Raw genomic sequence first — 18,354 nt, 5'->3', positions numbered from 1 at the left:
AATGCAGGGGACTCGGGGTCGAGCCCTGGTCCAGGAAGATCCCATATACCGCGGAGCAACTAGGCCCGTGCACCACAACTACTGAAGCCCACACGCCTAGAGCCCGTGCTCCGCAACAAGAGAAGCCACCGCAATGAGAAGCCCGCGCACCGCAACGAAGAGTAGCTCCTGCTCGCTGCAACTAGAGAAAGCCTGCGCGCAGCAACGAAGACCCAACGCAGCCAAAAATAAATAAATAAATAAATTTTAAAAAACAAAAGAAATGAGGGGAATATAACCATGCGGCTTTCTCAGTTTAATTCAGGAAACAAATGTTTACGCAACGCAACACTGCTGTTACAAGACACCAGCCTAGTGCTTACTGCAAAGGAATTTAATCTACAAGGGTTAATGAAGACAACCACACAAACAACAAAAGAGGAGGGGCTGATAAGTGCCATAAAGAAAAATAAGCCTCACACTATGATTCAAACCATCTAGCAGAGAAGAGGGAAGCAAGCAGGCAATTTTCATCTGACGATGCAGCATGTGAAGTGAGATGCACTCTGAAGAATTCTAACAGAAGACGGGGGAAAGCCTTCTAATCAGAGACACCAGATATAAGCAAGAAAGAACAGGGCTTATTCTGGGCACAGATGGCCTGAAGTCGAGAATTTGAGCAAGGAAGTAGGAGGACGAGGACGTAAGGCTAGTAACAAAGGCTAGGGCCCAACTGCAAAGGATCTTCACCCTAAACTGGCCATTTCTTGTAACTTACTTTGTCTCTGTGAGCCACTCAACACCTTGAGGTAGAGGATCTGACTGAATTAGACTTTAAAAGCTTTTATCTGGCAGTAATAAGAGTACACCTCTCAAATGACAAAGCCTTGAAACTCACTTTCTGTAAATAAAAATACTTAGAAATAATTAATCAATAACCAACTTCTCTGCTTGGAGCCAGGCAGACCAAGCATCCCTGGTCTCTCCAGCACTGCATTTCTCTCAGCAGACAATGAAGAGGCTAGGGTCTATACCTTCTCTGCTCCCCTTACAATAGGTCTGGTGGTGAAAGTAGCTGGGCCAAGAGCACGATCCCATCCACCTGCATTTTCATCCAGCAGGAACATTAGAAGTTGTGGGAAACAACCTAAGTATTTGCTGTGAATCTGAGAGTCGTGGGAACATAAGAGCCTGAAGGGAGACGAACCACTGAAAGCAGAGCCTCAAGCGGACAGCGGCTCACAGTCTGGGACCCTGCTGACTGTGTGTCCTCTGCCATTCCAGCTAACCTACACCATGACCTAGAAGCAGGGCCGGGCAGCATGCACTATGCACACCTGTGGAGTCCCGCCAGCGGTCCATCATGCTCAATAAGCCTGAACACCACTTACACCACTTCATTCACATGGGAACATCCAGACAGTGACTTCAGTGGGGGAGCAGGGCAAACTTCTTTACGAGGGAAATGACCTCCAAGGCATACTGGCCATGCAATGTAAGGCAGAGAAATGGGCTCTGGGCACTACTAATATTCATCCCTTAGGGGATATTCACCAATGCCGTACTCTTCCCATAGGTAGAATGCTGTGGAGAACATTTAAAATGCCTGAAATACTCACAAGCCACTGTTCTCGGCCAGGGGCCTGTCGTGGCTCCACACCCACCCTGTGCCCATGCCTTCCCCCTATTCACCTCCTGGGCCAGGGTCTCCACTGACGAGGGGCAGCACAGGGGGAATTCTGGGACTATCTTTTCTTTTGTCTCTTTCTCCACTAGAAAATAAGCTCCATCAGAGTAGACAGCATTTCTGTCTTGCTCATCCCAGTGCCTGGCACATTATAGGCACAAAATAGTTGAATGTATAAATTAATGTCAAATTTCCTACCATGCATTTCATTAACGCATCTGGTCCTGAGTTTTGTTTTATTTCCACACTAAGCCAGTCTTCTTTTGCTTTCAAACAAACTCAGCAACCTTCAAGTAACAAACAGGCAGGAAACAATAAGTCTGGAAATTGGGGGAATATGGCTGGGGAAAGCTGTTGGCCAGGTAAATTATAGCAACAAAGCAGGCCAGCTTCCTGCAAAGGAGAAGAAAACCACTTAAAAAAAAGTCAAGAACTGAAGTAATCCAAGTTGCCTGAGGCCATTCTGTATTGGAGCAAAACACTAAAAATGATGGTACCACTTATAAATCATTAACAGTTACTGTGCGTTTCCTATGTGCCAAACTTTGTGGCAAGCATTCTATCTCGATTAATGAATTTTCACAAAAATCCTAGATAGGTATTAGTATCAGCCATGTTTTTAGAGATGAGGAAATTGAGACACTAATCCAAGATTACGCAGCTAATCAGTAATCAAGATGAGATCAGCCAGGCAGTCTGCCCCCAGAACCTGTACTCCAATCACACCGAACACAGCCCAGTGCAGTAACTGCAACCAAAATAAAGTGCAATCATGAAGAAAAACAGTGTAACTTTGTGCAATACCGTCTAAGTAAGAAAGCAGGGAAAGTTAACGATACGCTTTATAAAGAGTGATTGAAGTGAAAGTGTTGCTACCGAAGGCTCATCATGATGAGGAGAGACCGAGGCATCGCATCACGGCGCTCCCTGCTCCGGAACACCTCCCCACGCGCACCCCCACACTCTCAGCACCACGGGTCTGCTTCCTGCCCCCCTCTCAACACCCCTCCCTGGTAAACCCCTCATCTTCTCTTTTCTCACCTCACCTCAGACCACAAGCTGCAGGGCTGCAGAGGCTAAACATGTTCTCTGGTTTTCAGGAGGGCTAGAGACATTTACGCCTGGTGAAGACACGAAATGATACCATGTCTCCTATTTTTGGTAACAAACCTGTTAGCTTCAGTCATGCCCTCCAGGTTGACCAGGCAATGACCTCGCCCAACCCCACTTCCTGAACCCACAGCGGAGGCTGGCTACCCCAGGACAGGGCAGATGGCAATCATGGCCTCACCTTCCCTTTCAGTGTCTGCAAAGCATCCAGGTAGGCGGCCAGCATGGGCAGACTCAAGGTCTCCACCAGGGTGGTGTGCAGCCACTGGACCAGCTTGGTGTCCCAGCTCACACTCGCCAGAGCTTGCCGCACTCTCCTCGCACACTTGTCCACGGCAACACGGCGCAGCACTGGCTCGTTACAAGCCTGAGAGGTGTAAGTGGGGGGACAAAGTATGAGGGCCACCTCGTTAGCAACGTGGGGTGGGGGTGGGGGGGGCGGGGTGAGGTCAGCTAGCCCGTGAGGCCCGAACTATGGGGAGCCCACGGTGGGCAGGCTTCTAGAGTCTTACCCCTTCGTTGGCCAAGCGGGCAAGCCGATCAGACTGCAGGGCTTTGAGGATCTTGTTGAATAGCTTGTTCTGGGCCATTGTCCAGCCAGTCCTATAAGAGAAACTCTGAGGAATTAAAGTCAAACCCTGGGGATGCTCGCCATGCACGTACACTGTACAAAGAAGATTATGTCATGTATTTTGTTCCCACTATGAAACAGTATAACTCAAAGTAGCTTAGAACGAAGCTAAAGCACAACACCCAGATTCTGGCCAACCAATGCTGCCAATGAATCACCTCAACATATACTTGTATTAACATACACACCACAAGTCAAAACCAGTCACAAACAGTCTTTTTGGTGTGAGCAAAGGTAATTAATTACCTAGTGGCTAATATAATCCATTAGTAAACAGAAGCATGGCACCATTGCACAGACATATTTGAATTTCACAAGTTTAATATTTCACACAAAAAGGCAGACAGGATGAGAAAGCATTTTAATGTACTAAAACCTCAGACTAAGATAAGAGGCCTATTTAAATCAGCTTTAGGAACGAAAATATAACAAACGAAGTGGCTCTTCTCCCACTCCTTAAGAATCCACCCCTCACTAACCTTTCTCCCTTTTCCATTTTTTTCCCTGTATGTCACACAATTAACAAATTTACTTTTGAATGGTCTGTTCCATATAAGTTAACTCTGTATCATCCCTGCATATGACCCTGGAAGACACACTTTTACCTTGCTTATGGAAGGCTTTATGGTTCCTCCTCCAGCTCAGCTGTAAACTCCCTGCAGTTAGAAACCTGTCCTACTGCTCCTGTCCCCACCTAATGACACGGAGCACAGCAGTGTGGAGCTGACTAAAGCCCCCCTCCACCCCACTCCTGGCAATCTTAATTACTCTGATACTCCAACTCTGGCCAGTAATCTTCCTAAAGATACTAAGAGAAAGGTAACAGAAGATACCCAATTGTTTACCAACTCTCCCTGCCATAAAAATAAACTGGTGCTTAAATCTCCTTTAAACAATTTTAGGTGGATGCCAGACCCAAAGGAGAACCTGGAACGAGATCAAGGTAGTGCTCCAAATCAGCAGGGAAAAAGTAAACAGGGCTGTGACAACTACCAGCCACCTGGAAAAAGAAAATCTGGATTCCTACACATCACTCTTTACACCAAAATAAATTGCAAGTGGAATAAAAAGTTAAATAAAAATAAAATGACCAAAGTACTAGGAAAAAACAGTAATTAAAAAAATCTAACTACCTATCTAATCTATATCTTAGAATGAGTAAAACTTTCTATGTATGACCTAAAACCTAGAAGCCATAAAAAGAAGAAACATAAATGTAACTACATAAAAATTTCAAATTTCTGCAAAGGAAAAAATTAAGTATCATAAATGAAGTCAAAACACAATGAAAAAATAACTACTGTTTCATTAAAATAGAAAAAGCCTCTAGAAAACTATTAAGAAAAGGACAAAACACTCAAAACAAAAACAATGGGCAAAGAACATGAAAAGGCAGTTCATGAAAAGGCAGTCAACCCCCTTGGGCCTTCCCTGGTGGTCCAGTGGTTAAGAATCTGCCTTCCAATGCAGGGGATATGGGTTCGATCCCTGGTCGGGGAAATAAGATCCCACATGCCATGGGGCAACCAAGCCTGTGCTCTAGAGCCTGCGCGCCACCAACTACAGAACCCGCACGCTGCAACTACTGAGCCCACACGCTCTAGAGCCTGTGTGCCACAACTAGAGAGAAGTCCACACACCACAACGAAGAATCTGGTGCTGCAGCTAAGACCCGATGCCAAATAAATAAATAAATAAATATTAATAAATAAATGCAGGGACTTCCCTGGTGGTGCAGTGGTTAAGAATCCGCCTACCAATGCAGGGGACACGGGTTCGAGCCCTGGTCCGGGAAGATCCCATATGCTGCGGAGCAACTAGGCCCGTGCACCACAACTACTGAAGCCCGTGCACCTAGAGCCCGTGCTCCGCAACAAAGAAAAGCCACCGCAATGAGAAGCCCAGGCACCGCAACGAAGAGTAGTCCCCGCTCGCCACAACTAGAGAAAGCCCATGCGTAGCAGCGAAGACCCAATGCAGCCAAAAATAAAATAAATTAATTTTTTAAAAAATGTAGTCATAAGAAGTTCAGTAGTACTGTCGTGCGGGTGTAAGAAAATGGATCCCTGGAAACTTTGCTGATGGAAATATAAATTAGTACCACCTTTTGGAAAACCAATTTTGGAAAAAAATCAATCAAAAACCTAAATCAGATCATGTCACTGGGCTCAAACCCTTCAATGGCCCCATTTCAATCAGCTGAAAGCCCAAGTCCTTGCAATGGGCTGTCTGGACCCCCCCTGCCTCTCCAACCTCATCCTCCATGACTGTCCCCAGCTTACTGTGCTTCCCCACATTGCCCCCTCCCTTTATCTCCCCCATGCACATCCTGCATGCTCTCACAGCAGACTGGGCCCTAACCATCCATTCCCCTTACCTGAAACAATGGCTCCCTCTCCAATCTCCAGGTCCTTGTTCAAATGTCACCTACTGAGGCTTTCCCTGACTCACCTGTACTTAAAACTGCCGACACCTCACTCCCACCCTGGGGTTCCCTATCCCCGCTTCCAGCCATACCACCACCTCACACTGTATCCATTTTATTTATTTGCTTGGTTTGTCCTCCTCTGCTAGAATGTAAAGGCCAAGATGGCCGAGACTGTTGTCCATTTTAAGTGCTACATCCCAGCACATAAAGCAGTGTCTGACACAGAGTAGGGACTTGAACATGTGCTGAATAAAGAAACAGATGAATTGTATGCATACTACGTTCTAAATCCTGTAAATAGTGGAGTACAAATTCAAACCCTCTCACTCCCTACCACAGAAGCGCCTGGGTCCTGAGCAGCAGAGGAACACGGATACACCATGTGGGCCAACTGTAAATTGAGCCCTTCACTATACAGGGTGCCTGAACCGCAAGGAAGTTGCTTCAAACAACTTCAGCAATCTCCATTTCTCTTACTTTATAACAGACTAGCACCTTTCCCATCATAACCCACCAACCAGACACCCTCTTTTCTACAGGTCATCTAACAACACGGCCCAGTAAACATGCAGGTGGAAGGCAAATTACCCTTTGTTATGCACATTGCACAGTTATCCCACTATCCTTTCCTTCTGTAAAGTAAAATCTCCACCTACCACGTCTCCAGTTTGACAACTTACCACAGTTGCACAGTCCAGGAGAACACTAGCTATGAGCCAGGATCTGGCTGTGTGCCCTCAGTCTCCTTGACTGTAAAAGAGATGGACTAGATGATCTTTACGGTTCCTTCGAACAGTAAAAAGCTCAGGTAGCTATGACTGCTGATGGGAGCAAGCTGAAGTCCAGGATCACAGAATTCTTCAGGGGTACCCTCTACCTGTAGTAGCTTTGTTGCCAAAGCTCAATCCGCCTTAACCTCCAAAGCCTCTCATCCTTTTATAACCCCTTGTGGCATACTAGAAGCAGTCTTAGGTTTCTTGGAATTGTCCTTTTTCTTATTTTCCCATAGCTCTCTTGGCTTAATTTCTGCTACTTCATTAGGATCTGGTCAGTTTTTGTTGTGCCTTGATATTCAGAGAGATTCTGGATTTGGGAGGTAGGGGGGTAGAAGCTTTTACTCCAAGTTGGGACTCAGGATACTCTGGGACCAGGAAGGTTTGTGGGAACCAGCATCTTCCAGCCCACTGGTTCATAATCTCATTTTCCTTCACATTATTTAAATGTACGACACACTAACATGAGTAGCATGTCTCATATGTATAGTGATTCTTGGATGGGCTTGGGGGTTTGGTGGTGGTGGGAGGAGACAGAGGATGTTCACAAGTGGTTATAAAAAGCTCTCTGGGGCTTCCCTGGTGGCGCAGTGGTTGAGAGTCCGCCTGCCGATGCAGGGGACGCGGGTTCGTGCCCCGGTCTGGGAAGATCCCACATGCTGTGGAGCGGCTGGGCCCGTGAGCCATGGCCGCTGAGCCTGTGCGTCCGGAGCCTGTGCTCTGCAACGGGAGAGGCCACAACAGTGAGAGGCCCGTGTACCGTTAAAAAAAAAATTAAAAAAAAAAAGCTCTCTGGAGATACATGGATATTTCCATTTTAATAAACTTCTTTGCTTTTAATGGCTGGCTCTACCCTACTGGTTGGCATTTAGGTTGTGTCCCTTTTGTTGCTATTATAAACAGTCACAGTGACCATCCCTCCTCTCCCCAATACACTCAAACACACATCTATTCTATCCATATCTTTACATGGTTGTGCAAGTATCTCTGAAGGATAAATCTCTTGAAGTGGAAATGAAAGATGTGTTAAAATTTTTGAATTTCAGTTCTGTGAAAATAATATGTATAAAGAACCTACGACATCTTGAAAGCAGTATTATACTGCAGCCTTACCCCCAGCAGCAATGCTCAGTGATAATCAAACAGGTTAAACAATGAATACAATTTCTTCATGTTCAACAATCTCTTGACCTTTCTCAAAGCCCATTGATCATGTTGTAAACCTTAATCCCAAGGACAGAGAATGAGGTATAATTTTTATTTATGAGGTACCGACAGTGTTTCCAAAATTATCCTGTTCTTTATTATACAACAGGATGTTTTCTCTATTTGTTTTTCTTACTCTATATTTATCCTGAAACCCGAAATGACAGGAGCAAGGAAAATGATGTGAACAAAATGGGAGGGGGACTACAAGCTATTTAGAAATTACTACCATACACCAATGTCAGCTGAAATTAAATTGAAAAACCACAATGTTGAGAATCTAAAATCCCCAGAAAAAGTTCTTAGGATTGTTGCTGGATATATAACAAAGTGATTCCAAGAACTGAAACATGTTCTCTATATTTTGCCAGTTTCGTGGGAGGCTGGAAAATTAAGTGGGCAGAAAAAAATGATCTAACCCAAGATTAAGAGCATGCAAAAGATATAATTAAGGAAAAATTTAAAAACAGGATACAGAATTTTAAATACAAGTCTAAACAGTCAAATAGCTGATGGGAACTGTGGTGAGTCAACACGCTCACCCCACCTAAACCTATTCAATTTTCATGAGTACAAAAATGCCTTCTCTCCATTGCTTAGATGAGATCAGACACTAATGTTCTCCACGCTCCCACTGAACCCAAATGACATTCTGACTTCTGGCTCCTCTTATCCAAAGCAGCCAAAAAGTCACATCAGTCCCAGAACCTGATATTTTCAAAGGTAATTCTTTCTCTGATACTAATTCAATATTAAAATGTCTAAAGGATTTTTTTTTTAAACCAGAAGGCAAGCAGAGAGAGAGAAAGAACATCAGAGAGAAGAAAAAGGGTCACACTTACTTTTTCAGATTATAAAATTCTTTGCTTAAACACCAGGAGAAAGGAAGAGAGGAATGACAGGGACAGAGAGAGGCAGGGAGAGAGGAAGGGAGAGGGAGGGAAAATAACTCAAAGATCTTGAACTCAAAATTTCAAACATCCATTTGAGATTAACATATAGATACATACAATATTGAGAGACATAATTAGAGCAAATTTAGAAAAGAAGAATTTTTTTCAATTGAATTCAGAAGTTCTGATTTCTAAGATAAGACAACCTGCTTTAGGACACTAGATTCTTTTACTGAAATGTTGACAACGTCCTAAAATCCATTTGAGAGCAATGCCCCAAAGTATCATATGTCAGCAGTATTTTGTTAAATGTCTTTGAAAAGCTGTTCATCTAATTAAACTTGGCATTTGACAAACATCTGGGGGAAAAAGCTGGTCCAACTTCTTGGGGACAACATTACTACACCAGCAAATGTATAACATTTTCAAAGGTTCTCCAGGTCACACGATTTTGGCATGCAGACACAAGAACGCAATCTAGACCAGCGGTCGGCAAACTTCTTCTATAACGGACTGGATAGCAGATATTTTAGAGTTTGTGTGCCATATGGTTTCCATCACAGCTATGCAACTCCGCAGCTGTAGTGCAAAAGCAGCTACAGACAATACCTAAATGAGTGGGCATGACTGTGTTCCAATAAAACTGTATTTATGGACACTGAAATTTGAATTTCTTGTGTCTTTAAAATTTTTTTTCAACCACTTAAAAATGTAGAAACCATTCTTAGCTCATGGGCCATACAAAAATAAGCAATGGGCCGGATTTGGCACATAGGCCATAGTTTGCCAACCCCTGATCTAGACAATTAAGTCAAGAAGAGAGGGATATTAAACTGTTTCATGAAATATCAGGCATTACTAGAGAAACTCAGAGTCAGTTCAGGCTGGGTGGCGGGGGGGCCTTCATTTTCTAAACATAGAAAGTTATCTGAAGGCAGTTGCTACTAAAATAATTCAAGAGGGTGAAATAGGGCACTAAAAAAGAAAATTAAGTTTCTGAATCCACTGATAAGAGAGGTCAGTAATCTCTCTGAGGAAAAACAGATTTCTAGGGAGCTGTCCTATATAGTCCATGAGTTCTAGATGTGGGAAACTGTAATTTTACATGATTTTATACAGGAAGAAAAGAAGCAGCAATTTAACAATCAAATCAAGGGAAAGAATGGCAACAAGATGATTACAATCAAGCAGAGAGAACTAACTGCAACCTCCAAACAGGCTACAGATCCAGAACTTGGGGACAAGGTCATAAAGTGGTGACCTCTGAAATTGAAGTCAGTAAGTACCATCAAATAATGAAATTAACTGTGTGTAAAAGTAACCTACCTGAAGAGATGGTTTGTAAGCCTGTTGCTAATGGGAGAAGGACGCCTCCAAAATCTCATCAGACACTAAAAGACAAATAATCTGAGATAAACTGAGCGCTAATTAATCATATCAATCTGTGGCAATGTCATAACACAGGGATGGAGGTCCACATGGAGAAAGACAAGCCAAAGATTAGAATCTGTCAGTGTTTCTCTGCAGGACTGGGCAGGTGGAGGTGTGCCCTGGCCTAACTCTGTGGGCCCGTCTTGCTTCAAGGAAAGATGGGTGCATCCAGCTACCTTGTTGAAGGAGGGCACCTCCTGTGCAGACTGTCCACTCGCCATCCACTGCGCGAACAGAATAGCTTCCCAGATTCTCCTACTGAGAATCAATGCTCTGGGCCAGGCCACCCCAGTGTCTCATCTGCCTTGCAGTTGTATCTCTCCTTATAAATTAAGAAACTGGTATTCATATGTATTATTAAGTCTCTGATGACTTTGGTAAACATGAAGAGTCCCCCAAAACCTTCTGATCATGACCATGGGCAAACTGATCGAAAAATTCATGCAATTCTCCCATGCAGTTTCTGAAACTGCAAACTGAGGACAAGGCAACCAACACCATAAAGGACACATAAGTGTGAGGCCACCTTGTTCAGCCATAACTAACTGGTCTCTCTTTTTACTACCCTTAAAGAGAAGGTATAGTAGTTGAGAACACTGGGCTCCAGAGTCAGACTGCTCGCTTTAAACAAATCCTTGCTCCACTACTTCCTAAGGTTTCTCCAACTCCCTGAGCTCGGTTTCTTCATTTGTAAAACAGAGATGAAGAAGGGATATGCCTAGGAGAGTTGTGAGATTTAAAAGAGAGAATGCATATGAAGCGCTTGGCACAATGCCTGGCACCTAGAAAGCACTCGACAAATGGTAGTTCTTTTTTGTTACTACCATTGTCAGTATTTTTAGTATTATTAACTGTAACAATGGTGATAAACTACTTTCCCGAATTCACTGACTCCGGTAATACTCTAGTAGCTGATCTTCATTCACAGCAGTTTTCCTCTTTATCTGAAGCTCTAGAGAGCATTTCCCCTTCTTAGGGCACAATGTTAATTCCAATTCAAGACCCCGAACAACTTCTGCAAAAGCTCTTCAGTCAAGGTGCAGAACTGCTCCTCCTTCAACAGCTACTATCCTGATCACATAAGCACACCAGCTCAGTCTCATTCCCTGCTTCCAGCCAAACTCATAAACCATGCCAATTAGCCTCAAACTTTCCTACCCTTCCTCCTATCAAATTACTTCTTTTTCTTCCATTATTATAAAGTAAGAGCTCTCCAACATTATGGCAAGTTTACCACTTACCAAACCCTGATATAAAGATATTAACACTCCCTTAGTAGGTAAATACATATAGAGAGAGCCATGAGGGAAATGCAAATTAAAACCACAATGAGATGTCACTTCATACCCACTAGAATGGTCATAATAAGAAAAAGACAGATTAAAAACAAGTGTTGCCAAAGATGTGGAGAAACTGGAACTCTCATACACCGCTGGTGGGAATGTAAAATGATGTAGCCCTTTTGGAGAACAATCTGAAAATTCCTCACAAGTTAGACAGAGTGATCATATGATCCAGTAATTCCACTCCTAGGTATATATGCAAGAGAAATGAAAACGTATGTCCACACAAAAACAAGTATATGGGGACTCCCCTGGTGGGCCAGTGGTTAAGAATCCATCTGTCAATGCAGGGGACACGGGTTCGAGCCCTGGTCCAGGAAGATCCCACACGCTGCGAAGCAACTAAGCCCATGCACCACGACTACTGAGCCTGAGCTCTAGAGCCCTCGAGCCACAACTACTGAGCCCACATGCCAAGACTACTGAAGCCCGTTTGCCTAGAGCCCGTGCTCCACAACAAGAGAAGCCAGCACAATGAGAAGCCCACACACCGCAACGAAGAGTAGCCCCCGCTCACCACAACTAGAGAAAGCCCGCGGCAGCAACGAAGACCCAACGCAGCCAAAAATAAATAAATAAATAAAAATAATTTTATTTTTTAAAAAACAAGTATATGAACATTCAAAGTGACATCATTCGTAATAGCCAAAAAGTGTTAGCAACCCAAATATCCATCAACAGATGAATGGATAAACAAAATGTGGTACATCCATACCATAGAATATCATTCAGCATTAAAAGGGAATGAAATATTGACACATGCATCAACATGGATGAATCTTGAAAACATTATGCTAAGTGAAAGAATCCAGTCACAAAAGACCATGTTCTGTATGAGTCCATCTATATAAAATGTTCGGAAAAGGCAAATTTAGAGACAGAAAGTAGACTGGTGGTTGCTAGGCGCTGGAGGGGTTGGGAGGAAATGGGAAGTGACTGCTAATGGGTATGGAGTTTCTTTTGGGGTTAAGGAAAATGTTCATCAAATTGACTGTGGGGATGAATATACTAAAAACCACTGATTGTACACATTAAATAGGTGAATTGTATGGTACGTAAATTTTATCTTCATAAAGTTTTATGTAATAAATAAAAGATAAATAAGTATCTGCCAAATGAACAACAAATGACCTAAAGAGGAGTGCTGAGTCCCCACGGTGAGTAGGCTGTAAGAGAATAAAACTAGGCAGCAAACTCATCAAAGTGGGGTGAAGTGTTCCCCCAAAACCACAGACTACAAATTTTTTTTTTTTTTTTTTTTGCGGTACGCGGGCCTCTCACTGTCGTGGCCACTCCCGTTGCGGAGCACAGGCTCCGGAAGCGGAGGCTCAGCGGCCATGGCTCACGGGCCCAGCCGCTCCGCGGCATGCGGGATCTTCCCAGACTGGGGCACGAACCTCTGTCCCCTGCATTGGCAGGCAGACTCTCAACCACTGCGCCACCAGGGAAGCCCTACAAATCTATTTTTAAAAGCCACTCAAATCAAACATCTGTTAGCTTTTTGTACGACTCCAGAACGTTTTCACTACCCTAATTACAGACATTGTAAATACAGTGTCATACAAATGGACATTTATTTAACAGGGTTTCTTTTTCTAGCAGTCTGGGTAACTCAGACATACACGTATGTTAGTACATAACATAACATGTACTATATATGCTAGAGAGCAAGTCATACCTATCAAATTTAACTCATTTATTTGTTCAATCAACATTTACTATATGCCTACTATGTGCCAGGCAATGTCCTAGGTGTCAGGGATGGAAAGATGGCTGAGACACAAGATCTCCTCCCAAGAAGCTCACTGCACAGTGAGCTGAGAGTTATCATGCAGAGACAGGAGAACATTCTGACTCATGTGGCTACAGATGAAATAAGCTCCTAATAAATATGTTTCAGTGAAAATGATACACATTTACAGTGCGGTGACTACTAACCCTGGAGTGCCCGGTCCTCTCAGAAGCAGCCTACCTGTTGACATGCTCCTCCCAGTCCTCTGGAGGGGGAGGTGCATCCGCATCGGTCCTGGCGAAGATGACATGCCGTTCACACTCATTCATCACGCTGCGTGCCTTCTGATTGTCATAAAGTGGCACAGGGGTTGACGTGACTGTCTCCACATCTATTGGGACATCTGACTCGCTGTAAAGAAGTGAGGAAATAGGACCAGCCACACGTACTTCACACAACACAGGTATTCAACGATCATCTGGTTGCCAAAAATGTCTCTTTAATATAATCAGCTTTTATTTATTTATTTGTTTTGGCTGCGCCATGCGGCATCTTAGTTCCCTGATCAGGGATCGAACCCGCGCCTCCTGCATTGGAAGCGGGGAGTCTTAACAACTGGACCGCCAGGGAAGTCCCTAATCAGCTTTAAAGTATGCATAAGCATATTATATCCACAAGAAAATTATGAACCAAAGTCATCTTTCCCACGCTTGTCTAGATCTCTGCCCTCTGACATGCTGGTATGTGCTGGGGGAACACAAAGTTGTTTTAAAATGAACCTATGCAAAAATGACAAAGAGCTATTTTTTTTAAAAGGACAAATATATTCCCTAAGCATATAGTTGATTGCCTAAACGTGCTTTCCAATACAGTAGGTATAAGCCACGTGGAACTATTTAAATTAATAAAAATTAGAGGGAATTCCCTGGTGATCCAGTGGTTAGGACTCTGCACTTTCACTGCCGAGGGCCTGGGTTCAGTTTCTGGTTGGGGAACTAAGATCCTGAAGCTGTGCAGCGTGGCCTAAATAAATAAATAAACATAATTAAAAATTCAGTTCCTCAGTCACACAAGCCACATTTCAAGTGCTCAACAGACATATCTGCCTAAGGCTACCATGTTGGACAGAACAGATATAGAACATTTCTATCACTACAGAGTTCTGTCGGGCGGTGTTGGTCTAGAGTTTTAAATAAATTCATACGAACTTGCCCTTTCCTTAGCAAGTCAACTGGTAGTTAATGATATGCTATAAAAGCCTATGATTGTCTAAGACAGATCACCTGGAATGCAGACGCCTTAGCTTACTCACTCTGTAAGGAGCCTACAACAGAAACAAACATAAGTGGATACCTGAAGGATCTTTCATATTTTAAAATGTTAAAGAAATCCTAGTGCCATGAGGGTCCTTCACTGCACCAACTTTGTCACCCAAAATCCGATGTTAATCAAACTGGCCCACTGGCTATCTACCGAACATCACTTTAACTTTTTGACCTCAATGATGTTATTGTATCCATTCCCAATGGCTGGAATAATTACACCATTATGAAATGAAGTGAAATAATGTGCAGCTAGATTTGGTGGTGGGTGAAAGAGCTGATTATCTTCTGTGGACCAGACACTGGACAAGATACTTAGACTTGTATTCCTAAAATAGAACTCCTGATTTCACCATTCCAACCACATCTTCCCCAAGCCTTCCCCAACTCATGGCACCACCCAGCTGCTCAAGCCAGAAATCTAAGAGTCATCCTAATTTTGCCTTTCCCCTTAACCCTGGCTACTCCTTCCAATTCACTACAGCAGGGCATGTTGGATGGACCTACAAAATACACCTCAAGGCCAACCGTTTTTCTCCACCTGTACTATTCCTGCTCCATCAGGCTCATGATCTCTGGCCCCAACCACTGCAATGGTCTCCTAGCAGGTCTTATCTACTCCACTCCTGCACTATAATCTATTTAACAAAAATTCAGAGTGATCTTTTCAAATAAAAATCCAATCTCTAGCTTAAAATCCTTCAATGACTTCTTACCAACTCTTAGAATCAAATTCCTACATGAGGTAGCCTCTGCCAACTTCTCCCTTAGCTCCCACTTACACCCCCATTGTAACCACATTCTGGACCCAATGGCCTAAAAAGAGTTCCTAAAACATGCCAAACTCCCACTTTCAGGGCCAATATGTGGAGCCAGTCTATAAAAGGACATAATTTTCTGAGTACTGAAATGACCAAATCCACAAAATCTCACTTTAAGAAAATATCATGAGATATGAACACAGGAGTCTCAATATCAAGAAGCTATTACATAACTAAGAGAAAGACCTCAAATTCTATTTAAAAGAGCTCTTCAGTTATGCCCTAGGCCAGAAGCATCAGGATTATGCTGGATTATTCCCTAAAGTCACAGACCCCATGCCCTGTACATTCAAAGCAGGCCAACAAAATGCTGCCCTCACTGGGAAAAGAAGTAAAAACCACTATTCTACACGTGTTGAACACACACATCCTGGTACTTCTAGCTCATTAAGGCTCACTGGGGGATCTTAAAGAGCAAAACACGAGATCTCTATTCTCCAACAAACCTAAAACCTGTGCCAGGGGAAAGAGTAAACATCAGGTCAGATTAAGACAAACAAACAAAAAAACCTCTTCCCAATAAAAGTTTATAAAATTATTAAGGGCATGATTTAAGCATCAAAATAGAATATATCAACAAATCTTGAAACACCAGTAATCAGAACACCTTAAAGGTCAAAAGAACTGCTAAATGAGTTTATTTAGGCCAAATGTAATTCTATCACATATTACATGGTAAATTTATTAAAAAATCCTTACCCTATAATGCAGGCTGGCTGAATATGTAACCAGACCTAGGAAGGGTTAAGATCAACCCATGGTGACAGTTCTGTAACAAGCTAAGAGAGAAAGCAAGGTCTTGGGCATATGCTCCTCAACTTTCCAGGTGAAGCCAGGAAAAGCAAATCGAATTACCATAAAAAGGTTATTGCTGCCAGTGTTGGAGCCAGATCACTGGACTAAATGAATGAGTCTAATCCTAGGTGGCAATTTTTAAAAGTCAACTCTTCAGTCTTTTTCTTCACAGTTGAAACAATCCTCTTCAATTCCTCTTCCCAGACAAGTCCTGTTATCTAAGTGCAACAGGTTGTTTGCTTTCCTTTGAACATCTTGCTTTCCTAACTCATTAGATGTCTTGATGTAGGTGTCCACATATAGGCCTGATAACCTCGCAATGTTTAACAGTGATGCCTGAATTAAACATCCAATCCCCACCCCCCCTTTACAATCTCCCACAGTAAAATCTGCTCTAATCTCCAACCATCTGATCACTGCCCAGTTAGGGCAATGGCCACCCTTAGCAGAGAAGCCCAAACTCACATGGTACTTTCGTGCTGCCTCCGGGGAGTAACAAAGAGCATGCGGGTGGGGCGGGCACTACTGGCATCTGGGTGTGCACTCCACGGCTTGGCATAGCTATGATCCAGAAACACCAGGTCCAGCTCCCGCTCATGCACCGAAAGCTGGAAGAGCAGCGAGGTGCCCATGCGCCGCGCTGACGTCTGGAAGTCCCTCTCCCCACCGCGGTGGGCCATGTCAGAAGAGGGGCAGCAAGTCAGAGAACGGGTACCTGCATGCTAGTCACCTGCAGTGAAAAGTTCCAGTTTAAGTCAATTCAAATGCTCAGAATTTCTTCCAACCTAGAACATCTAACAGGCTTCTTACTTTTGTGACCTTCTAGCATTCGTCATTGAGTATCCATCACACTACAGACCCTTGCCCACGTAGGGAGGGTTCCTGAGATCCCACTCCACCACCAAAAAAGGCTATAGCACCACCTCCATCCTCAATCTCTACAATTTGGTCCACTGCAAAGCCGAGGGACTCCAATGTTCACCAAGGCAGATACTAAACTTGCTTGGCCAGCGCCCTAATTTCCTACGTGGGCGGGACGGGTTTTGGCAAACAAGAGGAATTACAAATACTAATAATTCTGAAGCTAAGGGTCTCTACGGCTGCACACCATTCTCGAAAGCTTCCCAGAGCCGTCTCCAGCAGTAGCGTGAGCATCCCAGGAACAGCTGCTTAACGTGGGCCTCACGGAAGCCCTTGACGTCTCGTTTGTGTTAAACAAAAGTTTTGCAACGACTTCATAATGCTCTGGAGTTTTAAAAATATACAGGTGAGAGCTCCTCCCCAAAATCCGTAACAATGCTATGCGAGACAGACCCCTCTCCCTCACCGAGGCCGGGGTGGTCCCTGGGGAACCAGGTACCCTTCGGGGGTCCGGCCACCGAGCCTCAAAACCGCCCCAGCTGGTAGCCAGGGCTTGTGATTCGCACGTTACAGACAGAGGCGCCGGTTCAGGGGGATGGAGTGACTTAGCCAAGGTCACCGAGAGTTCACGACGAGGAGGAGCCGCCTCCCGCCCACCCCGGCCCCGCACAGCGCCCGCGTCACGGCGCCCCGAGTCCGCCCCCGGCCCCACGCGGCCGTCCGACCCAGGCCGCCCGGTCCCCGCGCGCCCTGGGAGCCCGGAGGTCCTCACCGAGACCCCCGCCCACACCGACCCGGGCCTCGACCCCACCCCGGGGCCGCCACCCCCGCCGGGGCCGACCCTTCCCTCACCCGCAACCTTCCAGCCGCGCGCTCAGCCCTGGCCGGATTTCTGTGCGCTTGCGCATTACCGCCTCCAATCCCCGGCGCCCCGGGCACCGAACAAAATGCGGAAGTGGATTACAGCCTGGGAAGGGAGGGGCGGTGAGCCGCAAAACCCGGAACGGATATAGCTGCGGGGGAAGAGAAGAGCCCAGAACGCGAGCGGGTCTCGCAGGCAAGACAGCGCTGAGTCCGGAGTTCGGGCCTCCTGCATCTTCAGCAGGGAAAACTAAGGCGAGGGAGGAGGCTGGCTCCTGCAGCCCCTGTTCTCGCTTCCCCGCATTGTTGCTTTGCCGGGTGGCTGGCATACTTCTTTTCTTTAATTAATTTTTATTGGAGTATAGTTGCCTTCTTTTCAAATCTATGTAAATAACTGTTTAAGAAACAGACTTACAGGGGCTTCCGTGGTGGCGCAGTGGTTGAGAATCCGCCTGCCAAAGCAGGGGACACGGGTTCAAGC

At 44.6% G+C, this 18,354-nt stretch overlaps 1 protein-coding gene across 13 annotated transcripts in view; it reads right to left on the bottom strand.

Annotated features, from left to right (window-relative positions):
• The window catches only part of KANSL3 (KAT8 regulatory NSL complex subunit 3), a 41,487-nt gene extending 23,541 nt beyond the window's left edge, over positions 1-17,946 (bottom strand). For 9 of the 13 annotated variants that reach the window (XM_089922733.1, XM_089922735.1, XM_022599153.3 and 6 more), the window contains exons 1-5: positions 17,865-17,946; positions 16,617-16,881; positions 13,454-13,624; positions 3,289-3,379; positions 2,958-3,143 (exon numbers count right to left, since the gene is read on the bottom strand). In XM_089922733.1, coding sequence (XP_089778859.1) covers positions 2,958-3,143; positions 3,289-3,379; positions 13,454-13,624; positions 16,617-16,831 — 663 coding nt within the window. In that variant the 5' untranslated portion in view covers positions 16,832-16,881; positions 17,865-17,946. The other 4 variants (XM_089922734.1, XM_089922737.1, XM_089922739.1 and 1 more) reach the window with 4 other exon arrangements.
• Positions 17,947-18,354: the final 408 nt, after the last annotated feature.

Source organism: Delphinapterus leucas, chromosome 13 (assembly GCF_059928025.1).
Source record: "Delphinapterus leucas isolate spDelLeu-1000000601 "Yukka" chromosome 13, BTC_Dleu_Yukka2, whole genome shotgun sequence".
NCBI lineage: Eukaryota > Metazoa > Chordata > Mammalia > Artiodactyla > Monodontidae > Delphinapterus > Delphinapterus leucas.
The sequence above is the reverse complement of the archived record's forward strand: the minus strand, read 5'-3'. Positions and strand labels throughout refer to the sequence as shown.